The 25,246-nt window shown below is 42.7% G+C and overlaps 2 protein-coding genes across 2 annotated transcripts in view; one reads left to right on the plus strand and one right to left on the minus strand.

Annotated features, from left to right (window-relative positions):
- Positions 1-242: 242 nt before the first annotated feature.
- On the plus strand, positions 243-2,879 carry LOC139553254 (tuberoinfundibular peptide of 39 residues-like). Its single transcript, XM_071365390.1, has 3 exons — positions 243-494; positions 1,560-1,696; positions 2,111-2,879. The coding sequence occupies exons 2-3, from the start codon at positions 1,581-1,583 to the stop codon at positions 2,481-2,483; spliced, it is 489 nt and encodes a 162-aa protein (XP_071221491.1). The 5' UTR covers positions 243-494; positions 1,560-1,580; the 3' UTR covers positions 2,484-2,879.
- A 3,377-nt stretch (positions 2,880-6,256) lies between these two features.
- The window catches only part of LOC139553256 (transmembrane protein 121-like), an 89,583-nt gene continuing 70,593 nt past the window's right edge, over positions 6,257-25,246 (minus strand). Inside the window, exons 2-5 of the mRNA XM_071365393.1 lie at positions 12,698-12,759; positions 11,670-11,834; positions 8,747-8,917; positions 6,257-8,432 (exon numbers count right to left, since the gene is read on the minus strand). Of these exons, the coding sequence (XP_071221494.1) occupies positions 7,749-8,432; positions 8,747-8,917; positions 11,670-11,783 (969 nt within the window). The 5' untranslated portion in view covers positions 11,784-11,834; positions 12,698-12,759 and the 3' untranslated portion in view covers positions 6,257-7,748. The remainder of the gene's footprint in view (positions 8,433-8,746; positions 8,918-11,669; positions 11,835-12,697; positions 12,760-25,246) is intronic.

Raw genomic sequence — 25,246 nt, forward strand, 5'->3', positions numbered from 1 at the left:
TCTCTCTTTCTCTTTCTCTGATTCATCCTGTCTCTATATTAAGAATTGTACCAAACAGGACATCCATCCAGCGGTGTTGTCTATGATGTTTCAGGTCTGTTTTAAAGGAGACAATGAGATGTGGCCTTTTATCTCATACCATCTACCATCCCTACCCTCCCTACATCATCCCTACCCTCCCTACATCATCCCTACCCCCTGTCAGAAGCAGTATATAAGCATACCCCTGGGAACACACACTCACACTTGAGAGTACTTAACCTCTCCACCATACACACACACACACAGTAAGAGCGGTTCACCTGTGGTACATTACCTGAGTCTGAGCTGGAGCCCAGGGGTAGGAGACTCAGGTCACCACTGGAGGAACTTCCAAACATTCTTCAACACGCTGTATGACAGAAGAGCTAACCAGCCTAAAGTCAGAAAAAAAGCTGAAGACTTAGGTTCCTGACCACAACGTGCTGGAGACAAGGCGCTGCTCATCAACAAAAGTAAGTGAAACATTTAGGAAATTCTTGGGACAATGCTTTGTAATACTTTAATTGAAATAATTGATGAAATATGTTAATTTCAGAATTTGTAAAGCTCAGCAATTTATACATCTTTTTTTTACAGTAAGGTGAGTTCTAGAACTTTCTGAAAATATGCAACATTACCAGTTATTGTTTATGGCAATTTAACGAAAAAATAATTACGCCAGTATGCCAATTTCGACGGAAATCAAAATTTTGCCCTATCATTCAAGTTAATGTTAGTTTTTTTGCTTTTATATAAAAAATGTGTGTATATATTTATACTATTCTAGTTAATATGATGAATTTAATCTGCTCTCTGGTGTCTTTGTGGATTGCTTATGTTTTAAGACGGAGGAAAAGCAACAAAGAAAAGTCAGAGAAAAACAACAGAAGAAATAGAGTAGGCCTAGTAGAAATACTACTGGCAGCAATTTTGCACTTATTTCTTAGCATAGTACATCAAATCAAATTGTATTGGTCACGTACACATGCTTAGCAGATGTTTTTGCAAGTGTAGCGAGATGCTCGTGCTTCTAGTTCCGACAGTGTAATATCTAACAAGTCATCTAACAGTTCCACAACAACTACCCACAAATCTAAGTAAAGGGATGGAATAAGAATTTGTACATATAAATATATGGATGGGCAATGACCGACCGGCATAGACTAGATGCAATAGATGGTATAAAACACAGTACAACTGGGAGGAGTAGGTAACACGTGTATTTATTCACAGTTCATGTGCATTTCTGAATTGTGTGACGTGAGCGTTGACTCATTATGCGGCACCAGTACGTTAATGAGGGTTCTCTAGAATTCTGTGAGAATTCCATTGTTTTATAATTCAGTGAGAATATCTAGTGTACTGATTATATACCTAGTAAAATAGGAGCTTAAAATGTGTGAGCTACTTATTTTTTTCACTGAATATAAATGTGAAATAGTTATTTCAAAGAGTGAGTGACTATGAATGTACTGTTTGGTAAAATTATAAAACACTAATATCTACTATTCTGATTGGTGGGTTGTGTTGCCGGTCAGGCCAGTCGTGTGAGTTTAAGGATGGCTGGTTTGGCTCCTCCCCCTGCCTCACGCCCCGCCCTCCTGCTGTTCACCCTTATGGCCATGACCCTGGTGACCTCCAGCTACCCTCAGCCACGCCTCCGACCCATACACAGGTATGACCTGACATACTGGATATAATGACGAGACGCTTGTGTCTCCTATCCTCTGTCCTCTCCATGTCTCCTTTTCCAAATGTCAGAGGGAAGCGTGGAGAGGATTTGAGGACAGAACTCGTTTCGCTCTGACATTTTGAAAAGGAGGCGAGGTGAGGACCGTGGAAACAGGACCGATTTTTGACATTCGCCTGGGCAGCTTTCTCCCCCTTCTCCCCAAAAGTGTTCGCTCCTTCATCTGAATCTACCCTTTTACTGTTGTATTTTGAGACTGAGACACAATGTTGCGGAGATCAATCTTTCTATGGTAGTGAGCACTATTGTTCTTATATGGTAGTTCTATCCATAGAAATGTTTTTATTGTTCCTAATGAGAGCTATTTTTCTATCATCCTGTTCTACTCTTTGCTTCCAGAGGCTCCTCTCCAAGTGATCCAGGAGACTCCAACAAGAGGGAGGAGTGGGAGGTGCTCTACCCTTCCGTCTCGCTCCGTGATTGGAGCATGCAAATGATGTCAGCCCCATACTTTGGTGAGGCCAAGAGCAACGCAGAGCTCCTGGGGGAGCAGTGGCTCCCAGTGGTGGGCCAGTGGCAGATGGACGAGGATATGGCCAAGGGCTGGCTGGGCGACTGGGCTCCGCAGGGCTCCAACAATGAGGAGAAGAGGAACATCGTGGTGGCGGATGATGCAGCGTTCAGGGAGAAGAGTAAGCTGCTCACAGCTATGGAGAGACAGAAGTGGCTTAACTCCTACATGCAGAAACTGTTGGTCGTCAATTCCCAGTAATAAGATGACTGCTAAGCCTACATTTAAATCACGGAACCTGATTTAGAGAAAATTTTAATAACATACCCTGATAAAAAATAAAAAAAATAACGTACTAATTACAATTTGAAAACAATGACTCCGAATTTAAAAGTCAATAAAGATTTTTATCAGACCCTTTGTGTGATGTTTGATGAAGAATTAACTCTGAATATAAAGCATAATTGGACACATGATTTACATGCCTATGTTTATATGATTGTTTTGATCCAGTTGAATTATTGATTGACGTACATTGATATACTTCCACTAAGACGGCGCCATTGGGAGGTGCTGTTGTACAGCTGAGGGTCTACCATAGGACTATTTATAAATTGTTAATATTAATGAGTGTGAAATAAAGCAAATAAGTGATAATGTCTGGTTGTTGTTCCTCTATGTTCAAGTGTTCTAGTTTATTTTTGCCAAACAGTCATTTTCTAGTTTTTTAGCTTACGCTCCAAACTGATGCCCTGATGGTGGAAGGTATCATGTACAGCAGAGTTAGGGTAAACTGAAAAGCAATTGTAATTTCAGTTTACTTCTTGAAGTAATCTGGATTCAATCTGAGGTGGGTTGCAGGGTGTTACATTTGAAGGTACTTTCCGATCGAGTCGACATCTGCAGCGTGTATCGTGAACGGGATCTCCACTCATGCGGGAATATTGCCTTTAAAAAGCGCATTGCCGACAGCGCTCTACAAAGCGCCTCAAATTTAATCTCGGCCTGAATTGAAATGGATTTCACCCCAAACCTGATAAACCGTATAGTGATGGCATCATTCACACCGGCGGAGAGAAAGAGATAGACTTCAAAGGAGAGGTAGTCAAATCTGCAGGGTGATAAAGGAAGGTGGTGGTGGTGGTGTGTATGTGTACATGTACATGTGTGTGTGTGTGTGTGTGTCTTAGGGGGCACAGACCCTTAGCCAAGACCTTGGACTGCAGATGATGATCAATTCCCCCAACACCCTGAGTTATGATGTGTTTAAAATTGAATATTTGAATAAACTTATGGCTGAGAAAATAAATGGGGCCACAGCTAAATACACCAGCCTGACCCCATTACTTACGGCGAGTGGGCCATTCATTTGATGATGTGACAGACCTGTGATTTATTAGTTAATCTTTTCTCTCCCCCTCTGTCTGTCTGTGTCTTTCTCTCTCTCTCTATCTGTCTCTCTCTCTCTCTTTCTCTCTCTCTATATACTGTATATATCTGTCCCTTGGCCGGGCTTTGTCTCTCTCTCTTCTTTCTATCTGTGTCATACTTTATGGCTGACTCTCTCTCATCCGCTCTCTCAGCTGGCCTCTTGCTCTTTCTCTCACTCTCTTTCTCGACCGCTCTCTCTCTCACCCCATAATGTTTATAATCATGTTTTACATGTGCTCCTGACAATAGAGGCAGACTTGTGGATTGTGTAAGCTACAATGAGCAGAGAGCTTTCATTCAACGATGATGAGCCATGTATGTCTATGTGTGTACATGTGTATGTGGGTTTGTTTGTACACTATATATTCAAAAGTATGTGGACACCCTTTCAAATTTGTGGATTCGGCACTTTCTGCCACATCCGTTGCTGACAGGTGTATAAAATTGAGCACACCCCCTTGCAATCTCCATAGACAAACACTGGCAGTAGAATGGCCTTATTGAAGAGCTCAGTTACTTCAACGTGGCACCGTCTTAGGATGCCATCTTTCCAACAAGTCAGTTCGTCAAATTTCTGCCCTGCTAGAGCTGCCCCCGTCAACTGTATGTGCTGTTATTGTGAGTGGAAACTCTCGGAGCAACAACAGCTCAGCCGCGAAGTGGTAGGCCACACAAGCTCACAGAACAGGACCGCCGAGTGCTGAAGCGCATAGCGTGTAAAAACTGTCTGTCCTCGGTTGCAACACTCATTACTGAGTTCCAAACTGCCTTTGGAAGCAACATCAGCACGATAATTGTTTGTCGGGAGCTTCATGAAATGGGTTTCTATGGCTGAGCAGCCACACACAAGCCTAAGATCACCATGTGCAATGCCAAGTTTTGGCTGGAGTGGTGTAAAGCTCGCCGCCATTGGACTCATTCTCTGGAGTGATGAATCACGCTTCACCATCTAGCAGTCCGACGGTCTAATCTGGATTTGGCGTATGCCAGGAGAACGCTACCTGCCCCAATGCATAGTGCCAACTGTAAAGTTTGGTGGAGGAGGAAGAATGGTTTGGGGCTGTTTTTCATGGTTCGGGCTATGCCCCTTAGTGTCAGTGAAGGGAAATCTGAATTCTACAGCATACAATGACATTCTAGAAGATTCTGTGCTTCCAACTTTGTGGCAACTGTTTGGAGAAGGCCCTTTCCTGTTTCAGCATGACAATGCTCCCGTGCACAAAGCGAGGTCCATACAGAAATGGTTTGTCAACATTGGTGTGGAAGAATTTGCCTGGCCTGCACAGAGCCTTGACCTCAACCCTATCGAACACCTTTGGAATGAATTGGAACGCCGACTGCGAGCTAGGCCAAATCGCTCAACATCAGTGCCCGACCTCGCTAATGCTCTTGTGGCTGAATTGAAGCAAGTCTCCGCAGCAATGTTCCAATATCTAGTGTAAAGCCTTCCCAGAAGAGTGGAGGCTGTTATAGCAGCAAAGTGGGGACCAACTCCATATCAAGGCCCATGATTTTGGAATGAGATGTTTGACGAGCAGGTGTCCACATACCTCTGGCCATGTAGTGTATGTGTGTCTGAGTGTGTGCATGAGCGTGCACGTTTATGTGTGTGCAGGGCTTTTACTTTAAAACATTACACTCGGACCTCCTGTATTACCTCCTTAATTGTCCAGGGGAAGTGGCCACAGCATCAGAATCAGCTAGTGACCCAGAGCCCCGGCATGTGCTCTGCTGTGATGTGATGGATGAGCAGACACAGGCTCGCAGAGACTATTATCTATCACCGGATCCAGCGGCGCTACCTGCCAGACCCACCCAATCAGCAGACGCTAAATTGCTTTCCGCATCTCTCTGATCCTCCTCAACTGATGCTGCTTCTCTATCGTTTCTTCTATGTCCTCTCTTATTGCAGTCGTCTGTTCTCTCTCTACTGTATAGCGAGCGCTGGTTGTCCATTTCATACTCCTGGGCCACAGCAGCCAAAGAGTCATTTACTGTACTAAGTATGAGTTGAGAATCTTATTGGGCATGGTACTGTATAGTCTGGGTCCCATAGCCTACACAGATGATGTAGTGAACAGTATGGGAGCCGGTGGGTAAATGCATGTGTCTATACTATAGAAGTAAATACCACAGGCAGGGGTAGAGTGAGATTAGTGGTCCCCATAACATTCAAATTTAGAGCTAGTCAGTCATGCGTACCGGTGATATTACGTGTTGCTATGTTGTCATCCATCACAGATAGCAGATGCACAGTAATACCCGGGCCAAGCCACTGGAAATATTCTGTTTTCCTTGATCAGAATGACAAGTAAACACTGCGTGTACTGTATCTCTCAGCTAAACACATATTTGGTATTGTGAGCGTTGTTTGTGAGCTAGGCCTTTCATGTTTTATGCAACAGATTACGCATGCTTCCTGCGAAAGAGAGAGCATATGAATATTATAGGAGATCGTTTTTCATGGTAGTCTTTTAGGTATGGTTTATATGATGTGTGTGTCACACACGAACAAAACACACACCATGCACGCCAACACACACACCCACCCACACACAGTACACACAAGTACACCGCTAAATAGGCACACGGACTCAGACACATTGAGAAACTACAGGTCCTGTGAACCTTCTTTATTCTTCCATCGACAGGTATTGCTGAGCTCAGTGAAAACAGACAGGTCTGTAAATCACCTGTTATTACAGCCTCTAAGTCACACGGAGTTAATATAGTCAGGGCCCATATTCACAAAGTATCTCAGAGTCGGAGTTCTGATCTAGGATCAGGTTCCGCCTCTTATTAATTATGATTTATAAGGCTAAACTTTCTAGATCAGCACTCCTACTCTGAGACGCTTGACACATACCGGCCCTGGTGTCTGACACTAACGTCTTGTGACTCTAAGGCTGTCCTAATATGGACACTGTACATATGGTCTGGTCTCATACTTCAAAATCCACACAGTACCAGGGACATCCCCTTCTGAGAGGCTTACACCTCCATCTCTCCACCCCTTTCCATCCTCCCACACACACACACACTGCCCATCTCCCCAACCATTTCCCTCCCACTCTCACCCTCCCTCCATCTCTCTCTTGCTTTCTCCTCCAACCCCACATACCTTCCCTCTGCCTCTTTGTTTCCCCTCTATCCATTCTTGCTCTGCAATTCTCTCGCAGAGGATAGGAATCCTCAAATGAATGCCACTTCAATGACAGTGGCTATATATATAGATAGATATCTTTCAAATGACAACGAGAATTACAGCAGTACACCATCACGTAAAAACATTGCCTTGGAAATACAAAAACTCCAAAGAGTCAAAAAAGACAGAGTTTACAGCAGACCTGGTTTCAAATACTACTTGAATTTAAAAATACACTTTGAGGTTTTGCTCTAGTCTGCCTGGAGTGCCAGGTGGGTGTGGTTTTCACTCTTGCTACTATTCCATTCGTTCCATTGTGTCAGGCAAGCTCAATCGAGTCCAGATAAAGTAGTTGACATTGTTTCAAATAGTATTTGAACCCAGGTATGGTTAACAGGTAGACTATGAGCTCATATCTGCTGAGCTGGGTTGGGTTTTGTCTCTGTCTCTATGTGTCCGTCTGTCTGTTAGTCCACCACAGAGAAGTATAGAAACACACATAATAGAATAGAAAATCACATCAGTCTTCATCAGAATGATCTCATCAGTTCATCTGGGAGGCTGGCTGGCAAGGCGTTGGGCCGTTTTCCTGAGCTGGAGTGGTCTCAGTGAAACGTGTTGTTTCTTTCTGCCACTCCACAGGACCGGAACAGTCTTGGTTGAGGTCATACTGAGCTCTGAGAAGTCTATTCCAGTCTAGCTGAGCTCTGAGAAGTCTAGTCCAGTCTAGCTGAGCTCTGAGAAGTCTAGTCCAGTCTAGCTGAGCTCAGGGTCAGACACTTACCACCCTTTTCACACTACTGAGCCAAGCTAAGCCAAGCTGTACTGCGATGGTAGTTGCTGAACCCGTGCTGGTAAGCACAATGTAAACGGTAAATATCAGAGCCGTCACAACATGGATCCGGTCGACATTATAGTGTGAAAAGGATTTAAGTATCCATGGGCGAGGGTCATGTGTCTATGACCTCGGTCGGTGATGGTTCGTCAGAGAGGCTAGTGGTGGCATTGGGCAGGGTCTGGTTGTGCCCGTGGCTGTGACCCACAGAGTTCCCTTGATGCAGCTCCAGGGCTATACCTGCCATGCTAGGGTCCTGTGGGGGGAACTCCTTCACCTGCCTCTTATACTCCAGGAACGTACAGGCTTTTGTGGCTATAGCCACCACATTCTTCCCTATAAAGATGGTAGACACCCTACTATCCTGGAACAGCACCATGTTAACCCCGCGGATCAAGATCGTGACTATGTTTATAGTAACTAGACTAAGAACAGGGTACAGCATCATCTTCTGGGGAGAGACATGCTCCCCCTGGACACTGATCTCAGAGAGGGAGACGCAGGGCAGGGTTAGGAGCAGGATGTAGCAGTAAAAGAACATCAGTCCCTCGGCCCAGATGGGCAGGCCGGTCCGCTGGGGCTCCCACAGGTTGGCCTGGATGTCCAGAACATCCAGCAGGTCCAGGGCCACCCAGAACAGCTTCCCCCGCATGTCCTCCTTTTTCCTGAAGGTCCTCACGTATTCCATGCTGTCCAGAGCCACCAGGACCAAGTATAGCCCCGGGACACATACGGAGAGGAGTAAGGTTAGAGCCTTCCGGGCCACCGTCTCCAGGCTTTTTCTGTCCGCCTTGTAGTTCTATAAGATATAAGATATACTTTATTGTCACACATTGAAACGTGTATTTTTCAATATCTCTGTGAGTATCCCCCCCTGACAAGACACACATGCACCAGGGTTAGCCGCAGTGCAGCGTCTCTGGAGCAGCTTAGGGGTTAAATATCCTGCTCAAGGGAGCAATGGAAGGAGATGGTACTGTATATGGGATACTGATGCCAGCAACCCTGTGGTTACCGGCCCGCTCCCCACCAGATTTTCCATAGTCGGTGCTAGGATTCAAACCGGCAACCCTCTGGTTTCTGGCCTACCTGTCTAACGTCTAGGTTACCTACCTGGAAGACGAAGTAGAGCTTGATCTCCAGGACGAAGATGTAGAGGAACCAGAGTATCATGGCGTAGCCGCGTTTGGCGGTCTTCACCTCAGCCCCGACCCACACTGCCACGTAGCGCAGCACGATGAGGAAGCAGATGTCTCCCACCAGCACGATGATGCACACTCCGATCTACAAATACATACAATACTTGATTTACGTAACGTGCGTTTCAAATTGTAACACAGTTGTTACAGTTAAACAATACATTAAAGGGAATAAAAAATAAACAATTGAGAGATGAGGAAACAGATGTCAAAGCAGTAAAATCACTAGGTAAAAAAACCAATGTTTTTGAAGTGTAATTCAAAGCCACAGTCTGCGATTGGTGCATCTACTGTTGGACTTATTAGTGATGTATAGCTGAGCATTCCCCTGCTCAGACACTGCATGCATCATCCCAACCTGGTCAAACACATATTTTACTGAAACCCGTGCCATGGTATGTTAATTTACGTTAGGTTACATTACACTGGCCTACCAATGTAATAGCAGTCGCACAATATAATACGAATTGTAGGACGTATAGTATCCTACGTCTTGAACATTCAGTACGATATATCACGATCGACTACTTAAGTATGATATATTACGTTTGACTGCTTTAGTATGATATGCTACGTTCAACTGCTTTAGAATGATATGCTATGTTCGACTGCACAAGTATGATATGCCATGTTCGACTGCTTTAGTATGATATGCTACGTTCGACTGTGTCACACCCTGATCCGTTTGTCTTTGTGCTTGTCTCTACCCCCCTACAGGTGTTGCACATCTTCCTCATCATCCCCTGTATATTTATACCTGTTTTCTCAGTTTGTCTGTTGCCAGTTCGTCTTGTTTGTCAAGTCAACCAGCGTGTTTTTCCGTGCTTTTGTTTTTTCCATATCTCAGATTTTCTAGTCCTCCCGGTTCTGACCTTTGCCTGCCCTGACACTGAGCCCGCCTGCCTGACCATTCAGCCTGCCCTGACCTCAAGCCTGCCTGCCACTCTGTACCTCCTGGACTCTGACCTGGTTTATTATCTTTTGCCTGTCCACGACCTGTCTCTTGCCTGCCCCTTGTTTATAATACATGTTAGAGACTCGAACCATCTGCCTCCAATGTCTGCATCTGGGCCTCGACCCTGTATCGTTATAGACTGTTTAGTATGATATGCTATATTCAACTGCTTTAATATGACATATTACGTTCAACTCTTTTAGTATGATTTATTACGATTGACTGCTTTAGTATGATTTATTACTGTGGAATAGGTCAGGGTGTGACTGGGGGGTTAGTCTAGTTTTTATTTTCTATGTGGGGTTCTAGTTTTGTTTTCTATGTTGGTGTTTGGTAAACAATATCCCATAAAACACAGGTGGAAAAATTCTACTTAAATATGATCCCCAATTAGAGACAACGATAGCCAGCTGCCTCTAATTGGGAATCATATTTAAGTAGCATTTCTCCACCTGTGTTTTATGGGATATTGTTTATGTGTAGTTGCATGTTAGCACTCCATTGTCGTCACGTTTAGTTTCTTTCTTTCTTTCTTGTTTTGTTTTGTTTTGTTTCTCTATTAAATATGTGGAAACCATATCGCGCTGCACCTTGGTCCGATGAGTATTCCAGCGAATGTGACAGTTAAGGTTAGGGTTAGAGTTAGGGGAAGCGTTAGCTAACATGCTAGTTGCAAGTAGTTGCAAAGTAGCTGAAAAGGTAGTAAGTAATTGCAAAGTTGCTAATGTTGTCTGTGATGAGATTTAAACATGCAACCTTTGTGTTGCTAGACTTTTGCGTTATACATTTACCCAACCACCCCGATCAACCACCCTCCTTTCGTTTTGCCTTAAGTAACCTACTGTCATACCAAACGTAACATATAATCTTAATTTTAATGTTCAGGATTTACATAGGCCAATGTAATGCAACCCAACGTAAAGTAACATATCATACTAAATGGAGTGGCACGGATTTAGTAAATATAACATGTTTTGCTCTGAGACCAGGCTGATCAACCAAACACGTTATATTTACTAAATCCGTGCCACTCCATTTAGTATGATATGTTACTTTACGTGCTACGTCATCGACTGACAGATTGCTATAACATATGATGTGTTTAGCTTATAAGTAAAATACTGGACCTATCCAGGCGTTGTAAGATCTGGTAAGCGTCAGCAAAGCCTGGGCAGAGGAACACGGCCAGTAGTTGTGTTCCCCTGCTCAGGCGAGGCGACGCAACAACCAATGGGCTAATTCCTGCCAGTTCACACTGGGTTCATAGCCGAAAGAAGTATCCCAGGTGTTCCAAAAAACCATGCAGCAATTCTGCTCAAAGAACAACAGAATGGTTGGAGGGAAAGAGATACCTAGCGGTGTTATGCTAATTATTGCCATCTATATGGGAGGTGTGAATTGTAGACAATTACCATGCGCTATGTGCTCAGATAGAAGCCATTAGCTGTAGCTATTAGCACAAACAGAGAAAACCCTGTTTCAAAGTTGATACATGTCCATCCAGGTATATACTTATGTGGGTGAGTCAACTTATTTGATTGACATTATTTCAAATGATTTAATATTACTAATAAAGTCTGCTCCATTTGAAGTAGAAATCGAAAAGATAAACTTTATTACATGAAACAAAAAATTGAATCATTTGAGACTACAGGAAATAGGTTGACTGCTATGTTAAACAACTGCAGTCATGGCTGCTTTGGTTTTCAACAGGCGTGTAGCTATTGTAGTACTTTAACTGTAGAAAAACAGGAATCTCTAAAGTTGTCCCAGGTGAGGCAAGCATGCGAGGGAGGGGAAACTTCGACTGCGCAATAAAGCGTCTGAGCAGGGGTACGCACCCAACAGCTTTTAAAAGGATTACAACTAAATGGCCTCTTACCTTCCTGGGCCCCTGGTTCTGCTCTACCAGATAGGCGTCCATGAAGGCCATGCTGGTCATGATCACCATGGTGGTCAGGCACACGTGGCGTTTGTCTGGCTGCGGCAACACCATGGTGGGCAATGGGGGTTGTAGTTCTGCTGAACTGAACTTCCTGTTGTAGTCCTACAAAAAAAGTGATGTTGTTCTACTGCATTTGTTGTCCTATTGCACTTGTGGTACAATGGACCTGTTGTCGTCCTATTACACTTTATGTGAAATCCTATTACGCTTGTAGTCCTAGTGCTCTTGTAGTTATATTGCAATTGTAGTCCAACTGCACTTGTAGTCCTACTTTACAGTTTTCTTATTGAGTTATTTTAGGGGCAAATGTCAAGTGTACCTGATAGGTACACTTAGGGTAACAAATAGCCTATTAGGGTAACAAATAGCCTACATTCCATTTTTTTTTTTTTACATTATTGGGAAAATGCACTCCCACTCCTTAGCATGACGCAATGGGTCCCCCCATCGATGCGTTTGAGAAAGACAACACTCTTAGTACCAGGAGGGCAACGGAACGAATCCAGGTTAGGAGAATTGCATTGATATATTATGGTCTGTTTAAGCCATACAGACTGGTGCATCCACTCTCTCAGCGCAGTTCCATTGAGTCTGATGTGCTACTGCTGTGTCAGCTACTGCTGTGATCAAGGCCTCACAACACACCTCTGAGGCTCCATAACCCTGGAATCCGCTCAGTAATATAGCAGCTGGGGTTTATTGCTCCATAGGGAAATGACAAAACCATATATCTTCAGTTGCAGACTTTGTAGTGGCCGAGTCCTCATGGAAGGACCACGTCATTGGTGTCAACTGATCATGTGAGTCAGCATCTTTTAGCAGCATGCACTAGCATAGTACAACAACAACAACAACAGTACATTTCCTGAAGACAATGTGAGTGCTTGCTTCAATTTTCCAAAGGTATCAGCGAAAGGTCTTCTAAAGTGGATCTACCAATGAGGAGAGAATGGAGTTCCACCCACTGTTGATGAGACGGACCTCTGAGAGTGATGTGTAGTTCCTGTGATACGCCAGTCTGTGGAGTCTGGGGAAGAGAGAAGAGAAAAAGGGGTTAGCTTAGCACAAACTGTGTTGTAGCCAATTATGTATATAAACCCTGGATTGCTGATGCTATGTATTGGCAGACCTGGTGCCAGAACTAATCAGTTGGATGGGCATTTTATTTTTTTCACAGAACTTCCTAGGTGTGAGTTTCAAGTTTGGGGAAGTTTACAATTTATTCTACATTTCTACCGATCTGTGTGCCAGTTATGATTTTCAAATGAAAATTTTCGTGGAACAGTTTAATTTCAATAATAAAATTTTTGTTTCTCAAAATCATTGTCATGTGGTTAATCATAAAAATCTGAACTAAAATGATAAAAATCTCAAAGTTAAAATTCAACAAACGCGAGAGCCTCAGTCTCTGCTATATGGACGCACCGACACACCAGGGAAAACTGTACAGGTATTTTATGATGTTTTCCCTGGATATATGGGTTCCTCAGATCATGCTATGTTTACGAGGTTTGTTGATTATGGAGGCCGGGAGAGTGTTGGAAAGATTCTTCAAATACCGTGAGGAACTATTATCATTTGCAATGTATGTTAAAAAAACTGAATTAATTGACTTCCTGTGTGAGGTGAATTAAAAAGTACTGAGAGCTCAGCTTATTTGTGGTGGAGGTGGTGAGTTAAGACAGTCAGAAATCAGACATCCCCAAATAGGCACTTTCCTACATTTGTGCGCAGCAGGCCATGCACTTCTATATATGCTCAGGCCCGTGCGCTCCCAGACCCATCCTCATCGGTCACATGGAGCACTCCAAACAAAAGACAATGAAAAAATTTACAAAACTCGTTAAATAATAAAACTTGTTTCTCTGCAAACATTGTTTCCACTCCGAAAATGAGAATGGTAAATTACTAATTAATACATGCTTTAACAGAAATGTATGTAACCAAATGACGGGGATTAACGGTACATCTACTAGGCCTACTGGTGACATGAGGAATGAGGAATTGATCAAAAATAAACAATCAAAAGGCAAGCAATTCACAAAATGAAACAATGAACATGCATGAATTGGTGGGAGACAGCGGAGCGCATTCTGGAGAGAGTCGTGCTATATCCTAGCCACACACCCCTCCCCTTCTCCTTGTCTCAACATTTTAAATTATATTCAAGACACGTTATCTTCACACATATTTTAGATGCTTTTCACTGACAGCTGCAAGTCAATAATCAGCTAGGCCTATACCTATTGGGAAGCCCGCGTGGCAATAGGCCAAGCTGCTTATTGACCTCCGGCTTCATGCTTGTGATTTGAAACAATCCACAGCCATTTTTTTTAAGAAGCTAATGTTCCTCTGTGGCTAAGTCATGATCTCTGGTGAAGTATTTGAATGGTTTTATTTAGACATGAGTAATTCTATAATTTTGGCAAAACATCAATTTACTTTAGGGGAAGCCAGCATCCGAACAGTGCCCCGTGCAAACACCAACATTCCTTTCCAATTGGCTGCTTGAAACCAGAGACCTGTATATAATGACGAGATGCTCATGTCTCCGGGAGTTGTAGTCCCAAAGGCAGGAAGGCAGGTAACACGCTTAGGCCTGCATATTACGCCCACAGAAACACATTGGGCTTATTCTGGACAGATTCTGGTGAGAGTGAGCCCTCTTGCTTTGCCTGTTCCTCTCTGCTGAAACTATCTCACCAGAGAAAGCATCCAAGCGAGCGAAACTGCGCCCCTCTGTCTCAGTATGTGTAGCCCATGTATCTGATGTTGTCTGGCCAAAAAGAGTATGACATGCCATAGTCTTTTTGTCCAGACAGCATCAGATACATGGTCTACACATACTGAGACAGAGGGGCGCTGTTTCACTTGCTTGGATGCTTTTCTGAGATTGATGCGTCTTTCTGTCGGCCCGCTTCTTGGTCAAATAAATGATCAACATTTCAATATTGTATTTGGATGGGGAAGGAGGTATGGTAGGACGGGCCAGGGCCATAACGCCGGCCCTGTGTATTGGCCATTGAAGGCTTTGAAGCCACCGGTCGGAGCAGTTCTCCATAGAAATGAATGGGATTCTACATTATTTCAATGAAATTACAAAATTACATGTATTTACTTTTGTTTTTTTGTTGCTGTAGTGAGGACAGCAACATTAGTCATCTAAAAAAAAAAATACTTGAAGGAAAATGTTTTTATATATATATTTTTTCATTCTATAAATGTATATTTAGCTCAGATAATATAATCAAAACATAATATAATCAAAAAGTATGCATTAAGGTGTCTGTAATAGTATAAATATGGCAAACATGAACATAAATGCATTTCTATAGCTTTCAAAATCTTTTTTTAAACTGGTGGGGGAGTGCCAAGATGGAGGTACGGTGGCTCCAACACAGCGCCCCCTATCAATATTCTGCTGTTTATAGAAATCATTGCTTGTGGGCTGCTGTGTCTAAACTCCTGTGATCTCACACTGTTACAGAAGAGGGCATTAGTATGACTTGTATTCATGTTATAAAGATAACCACATATACAGAATGCAGTGGATACACACACAACATACAGTGGGGAGAACAAGTATTTGATACACTGCCGATTTTGCAGGTTTTCCTACTTACAAAGCATGTAGAGGTCTGTAATTTTTATCATAGGTACACTTCAACTGTGAGAGACGGAATCTAAAACAAAAATCCAGAAAATCACATTGTATGATTTTTAAATAATTAATTTGCATTTTATTGCATGACATAAGTATTTGATACATCAGAAAAGCAGAACTTAATATTTGGTACAGAAACCTTTGTTTGCAATTACAGAGATCATACGTTTCCTGTAGTTCTTGACTAGGTTTGCACACACTGCAGCAGGGATTTTGGCCCACTCCTCCCTACAGATCTTCTCCAGATCCTTCAGGTTTCGGGGCTGTCGCTGGGCAATACGGACTTTCAGCTCCCTCCAAAGATTTTCTATTGGGTTCAGGTCTGGAGACTGGCTAGGCCACTCCAGGACCTTGAGATGCTTCTTACGGAGCCACTCCTTAGTTGCCATGGCTGTGTGCTTCGTGTCGTTGTCATGCTGGAAGACCCAGCCACGACCCATCTTCAATGCTCTTACTGAGGGAAGGAGGTTGTTGGCCAAGATCTCGTGATACATGGCCCCATCCATCCTCCCCTCAATACGGTGCAGTCATCCTGTCCCCTTTGCAGAAAAGCATCCCCAAAAAATGATGTTTCCACCTCCATGCTTCACGGTTGGGATGGTGTTCTTGGGGTTGTACTCATCCTTCTTCTTCCTCCAAACATGGCGAGTGGAGTTTAGACCAAAAAGCTCTATTTTTGTCTCATCAGACCACATGACCTTCTCCCATTCCTCCTCTGGATCATCCAGATGGTCATTGGCAAACTTCAGACGGGCCTGGACATGCGCTGGCTTGAGCAGGGGGACCTTGCGTGCGCTGCAGGATTTTAATCCATGACGGCGTAGTGTGTTACTAATGGTTTTCTTTGAGACTATGGTCCCAGCTCTCTTCAGGTCATTGACCAGGTACTGCCGTGTAGTTTTGAGCTGATCCCTCACCTTCCTCATGATCATTGATGCCCCACGAGGTGAGATCTTGCATGGAGCCCCAGGCCGAGGGTGATTGACCGTCATCTTGAACTTCTTCCATTTTCTAATAATTGCGCCAACAGTTGTTGCCTTCTCACCAAGCTGCTTGCCTATTGTCCTGTAGCCCATCCCAGCCTTGTGCAGGTCTACAATTTTATCCCTGATGTCCTTACACAGCTCTCTGGTCTTGGCCATTGTGGAGAGGTTGGAGTCTGTTTGATTGAGTGTGTGGACAGGTGTCTTTTATACAGGTAACGAGTTCAAACAGGTGCAGTTAATACAGGTAATGAGTGGAGAACAGGAGGGCTTCTTAAAGAAAACCTAACAGGTCTGTGAGAGCCGGAATTCTTACTGGTTGGTAGGTGATCAAATACTTATGTCATGCAATAAAATGCAAATTAATTATTTAAAAATCATACAATGTGATTTTCTGGATTTTTGTTTTAGATTCCGTCTCTCACAGTTGAAGTGTACCTATGATAAAAATTACAGACCTCTACATGCTTTGTAAGTAGGAAAACCTGCAAAATCGGCAGTGTATCAAATACTTGTTCTCCCCACTGTATATGTATCATGTATTTGGCTGAATTGCAAATATATTCCTGTGTTATTAATCCGCTTTAGTGGGTTGACATCTCCCTTTCTCTCTAGTACTGCGCTGTGTTGTGAGGGTTTTTGGGCTGAGGTTTTAAATCAGCAGTTGAATTAAAATGGCAGGACACATGGGGGTCAGAGAGAGGATGTGGCAGAGCAGTATATAGCATCATAGCAGGGTAAACCCATTTGAATTCAATCACTTTTTTGACAGCATCCCTTTTGATTTATACAAAACTTTCCATATATGTTTGCCCATGGAAGAAGTGGTCAGAATGTGACATTTTTGCCCTGAATCACAAAATACGCACAAAGCTGACCTACAGTGCCTTCGGAAAGTATTCAGACCCCTTGACATTCCACATTTTGTTACTTAACAGCCCTATTCAAAAAGGTATTCAATTGTTTCATCCCGCCCTAATCAATCTACACACAATACCCCATAATAACAAAGCAAAAACAGTTTTTTTCCCAAATTTTGCAAATGTATTAAAAATACACCTGAAATATCACATTTACATAAGGATTCAGACCCTTTAACTCCGTACTTTGTTGAACCACATTTGGCAGCTATTACAGCCTCGAGTTTTCTTGGGTATGATGCTACAAGCTTGGCACACCTGTATTTGGGGAGTTTCTCCCATTCTTCTCTGCAGATCCTCTCAAGCTCTGTCAGGTTGGATAGGGAGTGTAGCTGCACAGCTATTTTAAGGTATGTTCAGAGATGTTAGATTGGGTTCAAGTCTTGGCTCTGGCTGGACCACTTAAAACCTCTTGAAGCTAGGGGGCAGTATTTTGATGTTTGGATAAATAACGTTCCAAAAGTAAACTGCCTATTTCTCAGGCCCAGATGCTGGAATATGCATATAATTGGCAGATTATGATAGAAAACACTCTAAAGTTTCCAAAACTGTCAAAATATTGTCTGTGAGTATAACAGAACTGATATTGCAGGCGAAAACCTGAGGAAAATCCAACCAGGAAGTGCTGTTTTTCTGAAACTACTCTGTTCCATTGCAAGCCTATCCTCCATTTAAAGGGATATCAACCAGATTCCTTTCTCTATGGCTTCCACAGGGTGTGAACAGTCTTTAGACATAGTTTCAAGCTTTTATTCTGAAAAATGAGCGAAAATGATCACATCGCGTCAGTGGACAGCCAGATGTCCTTAGATATGTTCATGCGCACGACACAGGAACGAGACCTATTCTTTCTCTCTTGTATTGAAAAGTTTACCGTCCGGTTGAAATATTATCGATTATGTATGTTAAAACAACCTGAGGATTGATTATAAAAAAACTTTTGACATGTTTCTACGAACATTACGGATACTTTTTGGAATTTTCGTCTGCCTTTCAGGACCGGAACGAGCCTGTGGTTTTCTGAACATAACGCGCAAACCAAATGGCGGTTTTTGGTTATAAAACTAATCTTTATCGAACAAAAATAACATTTATTGTGTAACTGGGAGTCTCGTGAGTGCAAACATCCGAAGATTATCAAAGGTAAGCGATTAATTTGATTGCTTTTCTGACTTTCGTGACCAAGCTAATTTGGGGCTAGCTGTTCTTACTGTTTTGTCTAGTGATTGATAAACTCAAACGCTTGGATTGCTTTCGCTGTAAAGCATATTTTCAAAATCTGACACGATAGGTGGATTAACAACAAGCTAAGCTGTGTTTTGGTATATTTCACTTGTGATTTCATGATTATAAATATTTTTTGTATTATTTTTGAATTTGGCGCTCTGCAATTCAGAGGTTGTTTACGAAAATGATCCCGCTAAAGGGATCCGTGCGGCAAGAAGTTAATCGTGCATTTGTCCTTAGCAATGTGACAGAGGATGTGTCTGATGAGGTTCTGCTGGAAATGCTGACTTATGTTAAAGGCTTTTGGTAAAATTAGACTGCATGGTCGTTGTTCATATTTAGCTGATAAAAAGCAGAATGTTTTGGTAGAGATATCAAACAATCTTAACGAAATAGCTGTGCCAAGTGTTGTTGGGATACCAGGAGAGTTGGGTCCCTGGCCTGTACATGTAGTTTCACAAGTCACATCTCCTGTTGAGAGAGAGGTGAAGATTTTCAGGTGAACCTATTATCCTTTCTAAGACATGAAGGGAAGACTGTAGCTGATGTTAAAGGCCTGGTAAGTCCCTCTGGTGCTGACCTCAACACTGAACTGGTTACTGCCATAAGTTCACTGGTAGAGAAATGCAACAATGTGCCATCTGAGACTCAGAGTTACCGTAAGCTGAGTATGTTCTCAGGTGTGAAACCCACTCCTAGTAGAGAGGAAGAGTATGACGCATGGGCTAAACAAACCACCCATTTTCTAGAGGAATGGCAGTGCACTGACAATGTGAAAAAACAGAGAATAATAGAAAGTCTTAAAGGGCCTGCTGCTGACATGTGAGGTTCTTCAAGACAGGAAACCCCCATGCTACAGCGATCGAATACATGAAGGCTCTAGAAACAGCATTCGGTACCAACGAAAGTGCACCTGATCTCATGGTAAGGTTCAGAAACACATTCCAAAGTGAAGGAGAGAAGCTTTCAGCTTACCTGTTGAACACTTGACAAATTGCTGCATGCTGTTTATCGAAAAGGAGGCATTGAGCTGTCAGAGATGAATCGTACACGCATCGGCCAAGTAGGGAGAGGTGCATCCTCACATGACATGGTTGCGCTTCGTATTCGCATGACCTATTTACTGCGTGAACCACCAACCTTTACTGAACTACTGCAAGTAGTAAGGGAGGAGGAGGACATGATTCAAGACAGGAACACAGCAAAGAGTGTTGTGAAGTCGTCAGCTGTTGCTCCTGTTGCCACAGTTTGCGAAGAAGCTAATACCGAGATAGAAGTGCTGAGAAAAGAGATAAAAGGTTTAAAAACTGAAATGACGCGTCTCATGTCTGCTAACGTCACAGCAGCTCAATCTGACACACAAAGGTCAGATGTGGCATTTAACTTCTTTGGGATAGGGGGCGCTATTTTCACTTTGGGAAAAAATCGTGCCCAATTTAAACGGCCTCGTACTCTATTCTAGATCGTACAATATGCATATTATTATTACTATTGGATAGAAAACACTCTCAAGTTTCTAAAACCGTTTGAATTATATCTGTGAGTAAAACAGAACTCATTTTGCATCAAACTTCCTGTCAGGAAGTGAAAAATCTGAAATCGAGGCTCTGTTCCAGGGCCTTCCTATTCATTTGCTTGAAATCTATGGATATACATGCACTTCATACGCCTTCCACTAGATGTCAACAGGCAGTGGGAGGTGGAATGGGGTGTCTAGCTTGATCTGAGGTCGAACAAGAGCTCTTGGAATGACGTGACCCCAAATTTCCTTTGTTCAGCAAGGGGCGGGAAGGAACCCTGGATTGCCTTCTGAAAAGCTTTCGGTATAGACGGCTAATATCTCCGGCTTTGATTTTATTTGATACATGTGATAATATCATCGTAAAGTATGTTTTTTCAATATAGTTTTATCAGATTATTGAACGTTTATCGGGAGTTTTGGCGTTTTCCGTTCTCTGCGTTTGGTGAAGATGGACAACTTCGCGCCACTTGGCTAGCTTTGGTTGCTAATTCGACAGGAGAAGAGGACATTCTAAAACCAAACAACGATTTATTCTGGACAAAGGACTCCTTGTACAAGATTCTGATGGAAGCTCAGCAAAAGTAGGAACCATTTATGATGTTATTTCGTATTTCTGTGGAAAATGTTTAGTACTATTTTCCGCCCTCATTGCAGGCGCTGTCTCGCTATAACGTAAGCTGTATGTCGTACTAAAGTTATTTTTAGAATTCTAACACGGCGATTGCATTAAGAACTAGTGTATCTTTCATTTGCTGTACAACATGTATTTTTTAGTAAAGTTTATGATGAGTTCTTTGATTAGATTAGGTGAGTCAGAAATATATCCGGATAATTTTGTGCAGTTTGGCTACGTATTCACATTGTAAAACCACGATTTGTACCGCTAAATATGCACATTTTCGAACAAAACATATATGTATTGTGTAACATGATGTTATAGGACTGTCATCTGATGAAGTTTGTCAAGGTTAGTGAATAATTTTATATCTTTTGCTGTTTTTTTGCGATCGCTACCTTTGCGGTGAATGAATGCGGTTGAGTGGTTGGCTATTGTGGTACGCTAATATAATGCTATATTGTGTTTTCGCTGTAAAACACTTAAAAAATCTGAAATATTGGCTGGATTCACAAGATGTTTATCTTTCATTTGCTGTACACCATGTATTTTTCATAAATGTTTTATGATGAGTATTTAGGTATTTCACGTTGCTCTCTGTAGTTATTCTTGCTGCTTCGGTACTATTTGTGATTGTAGCTGCAATGTAAAACTATGATTTATACCTGAAATATGCACATTTTTCGAACAAAACATAGATTTATTGTATAACATGTTATAAGACTGTCATCTGATGAAGTTGTTTCTTGGTTAGTGACTAATTCTATCTCTATTTGGGGGTTTTGTGCAAGCTACCTGTGCTGTGAAAGAAATGTCTGTGCTTTTTTGTATTTGGTGGTGAGCTAACATAAATATACGTGGTGTTTTCGCTGTAAAACATTTTAAAAAATCGGACACGTTGGCTGGATTCACAAGAAGTTTATCTTTCATTTGCTGTATTGGACTTGTTAATGTGTGAAAGTTAAATATTTCAAACAAATATTTTTTGAATTTCGCCTTTTCAGTGGAATGTGGGGGGGGTTCCCCGGGGCTAGACAGGTTAAAAGCAAAAATCCATCACAAGAACAGACACAAGCTGAAAGGAAACCCGGAGTGTTCTGTTATAGATGTGGAGAAGATGGACATTTTAAGAGATACTGTGAAGGTGAAGAGAATTTGACAAAAGTCAACACACGCCTAATCAAACAAAAGCGGTCTATGGGAAACTACAGAGGGACCCAGTAAAGGAGAAGCCTGACGTCCCGGTGAAGATACGTTCCACCAAGTGCCACAAGTATGAAGACATGAAAGACATGCTACCTACAGGTTTAGTTGGTCCAAGTTCTGTCGTTCCTGTACAGATTGAAGGTATCTATGCTAAAGCTTTACTAGATAGTGGTTCTCAGAGTACTCTACTTTACAGATCCTTTTATGACAAGTACTTTGATGCATTTGCCATTGATTATTATAGGAAACTTAGAGATATGGGGCCTTAGTTCTGATCAATATCCATATGATGGCTATTTGTCACTCAAGCTTGACTTCTCAGAATCGGGTGTGGGTGTAGCAGAGACCATGGAAGCACTTGTGTTGGTATGTCCAGATCCAGCCATGAAAGGTGACGTGTCTATTCTGGTAGGCACCAATACATCTGTAGTGAAGAGACTTATGACTGCTTGCAAAGAAAAGGTAGGTGAAGGTTTCCTTAGCACACTACAAGTTCATCATGCTATTAAAGATGCATATGAGAGGATGATAGAAAGCTCAACTGATGATGATAAGAGGACCGGTCTGGTTCGCACAGACAAAACCTGTCACCCTTAATTGTGTTTGGAAGGATGCTGGAGGAACACGAGCAGAGGTTACTCAAGGTGTTAGACCGCTTGAAAAGTGAAGGCCTAAAACTGTCCCTTGACAAGTGTCAGTTTTGCCACACATCTGTCAACTATGTTGGACATATCATATCCCAGAATGGAGTGGCTACAGACCCCTCAAAGATTGAAGCTGTCACCATGTGGCCAAGGCCTGAAACTGTGACTGCTCTGCGTTCCATCCTAGGATTCTGTGGATATTACAGATGATTTGTTACAGAAGACTATTCTAAAGTGAGTTACCCCCTGAATCAGCTCTTATGCGGATATCTTCCCTCTGCCAAAACAGGAGGAAAGTCCAAGGAAGAGGAGAAAGCCTACCTTAACCCCTCAGAACCATTTGGATCAAGGTGGGATGAGAAGTGTGAATTAGCATTCGAGACATTGAAGGAAAGCCTCACAAAAGCTCCTGTGCTGGTTTTTGCTGATCCTCAGATGCCATACGTTCTACATGTAGATGCTAGCCGCAAAGGGTTAGGTGGAGTACTGTAGCAAGATCAAGGTGAGGGTCTGCATCCCGTGGCATTTGTGAGTCGAAGCCTGACCGCTTCTGAACGCAACTACCCAGCTCACAAGTTAGAGTTTCTTGCGTTGAAGTGGGCCGTGGTTGATAAACTACAAGATTACCTGTATGGGGTCAAGTTTGAGGTTATAACAGACAACAACCCATTGACATATGTCCTCACGTCCGCAAAATTGGATGCCACTGGTCATCGTTGGCTAGCTGCATTGTCTACCTATGACTTTAGTCTCAAGTACAGGCCCGGCAGGTAGAATATAGATGCCGATGCTTTATCTCGCCACTCTCATCAGCAATCTGCAGTGGAGCAAGATTGGAGAGACATTCCTGCATCTGGTGTCCGAGTCATGTGCCAGATGTCTAATGTTGTTAGAGTAACTCCTGGATCATCATGGAGCCTCTATGCATGCTGTGCCTCTAGCATACTGTAACCTGAGCATGCTGAAGTCTCAAATGCCCAGATTAAGTATTATGGAACTTCCTGCATCGCAACAAGAAGACCCTTGTTTGCGAGAGATGTGGGTTGCTCTTAATAAACATGATATTACCAGGGTGACAAAGACCAAACATTCCTTCATCTCTTTGCTCCTGAGCGAGTGGAAGAAGCTAAAGATGGAAGATGGAGTTATGTACAGGATCACACATCCGCCAAACAAAACCCGTCGTGCTCAGTTACTACTTCCAGAGAAGTTCAGAACTTTGCTTCTCAAGTCGCTGCATGATGACTCAGGTCATTTAGGATTTGACAAGACATATGGACTCGTCAGAGACCGGTTCTACTGGCCACGAATGAAGATGGAAGTAGAAGAGTACTGTAAATCCTGTGCTCGCTGTGTACAGAGGAAAACTCTTCCAAAGATAGTTGCTCCGCTTGGTCATATGCAGAGTGATGGACCTTGAAAACAAACAGCGATATGATAAGAAGATTCGCTACACGCAACTTGTGCCTGGAGACGGAGTCCTTATACGGAATCTAGGACTGCACGGAAAGCATAAACTGGCAGATCGCTGGGTTTCCACTCCATATGTGGTGGATGTGTTCCGTTTGAAGCCTGAAAGTGGAGATGGACCCATTAAGATTCTTCATCGGAATCACCTGCTACCACTGGGGCAGAAAGTGCGCCTAGAACCTGTGGTTAACATAGAACCAACTCCTAGTAGAAGGACCGTGCAAAGAACGAGGAAGAGAAAGGGAAATGAAAAGTTGCCTGGAAACTGTACTTCTCGGAATGATGAGACAGTAAAAGAGGTTAAGAATCCAGAAGATGAGAAGGATTTTGACTCAGAAGATGAGGACATCAGAGTATGGTATGTGCCTAATACAAACTGTAGGAGCCGAGAAGTGGAAGAGATGTCGGAACCGTTTAGTTTGGACCTAGACATAGTCTGGAATCAAATGACAGGGGAACCTGAAAGAGCAGAACAAGTTGTAGAAGCAATAGAGTCCAGTCAAGAAGCTGAGGTCGCAACTGGAGTTGAAGCAGATGATAATGTGGCATCTAACTCAATTGAAGAGATTCAAGAAGAGGAACGAGAAGTTTAACTTCTTATGGCTGCAGGGGCAGTATTGAGTAGCTTGGATGAAAGGTGCCCAGAGTAAACGGCCTGCTCCTCAGTCCCAGTTACTAATATATGCATATTATTATTAGTATTGGAATGAAAACACTCTGAAGTTTCTAAAACTGTTTGAATTCTGTCTGTGAGTATAACAGAACTCATATGGCCGGCAAAAACCTGAGAAAAAATCCAAACAGGAAGTGGAAAATCTCAGGCTGGTCGAGTTTCAACCAAGATCCCATGAGTTCTGTTATACTCCTACAGCTTCCACTAGATGTCAACAGTCTGTAGAACTTTGTCTGACTCCACTGTGAAGGGGAGCCGAATGAGAGTAGAATTAGTCACGACTGCCATGAGCTGAACATTCTTTGACCACGCGCATTCACATGAGGAGGACCTCCATTCCATCGCTCATCTGAAGTCAATGTAATTCTCCAGTTGGAACGTTATTCAAGATATATGTTAACAACATTCTAAAGATTGATTCAATACATCGGTTGACATGTTTCTACTGACTGTTATGGAACTTTTGGACATTTCGTCAGGTTTTAGTGAACGTGCTTCGTGAATTTGGAATTGTTTATCAAACGTGCTAACCAAAGTAGCTAATTGGACATAAATAACGGACATTATCGAACAAATCAAGCATTTATTG

The sequence above is a fragment of the Salvelinus alpinus genome, chromosome 25 (assembly GCF_045679555.1).
Source record: "Salvelinus alpinus chromosome 25, SLU_Salpinus.1, whole genome shotgun sequence".
In the NCBI taxonomy this organism is placed as follows: domain Eukaryota; kingdom Metazoa; phylum Chordata; class Actinopteri; order Salmoniformes; family Salmonidae; genus Salvelinus; species Salvelinus alpinus.

Bases quoted from the DNA above. Each gene is read 5' to 3' on its own strand.
- LOC139553254 (XM_071365390.1), top strand. From the start codon at position 1,581: ATGGCTGGTTTGGCTCCTCCCCCTGCCTCACGCCCCGCCCTCCTGCTG. The intron at 1,697-2,110 runs GTATGACCTGAC...CTTTGCTTCCAG, and splicing joins CGCCTCCGACCCATACACAG to AGGCTCCTCTCCAAGTGATC.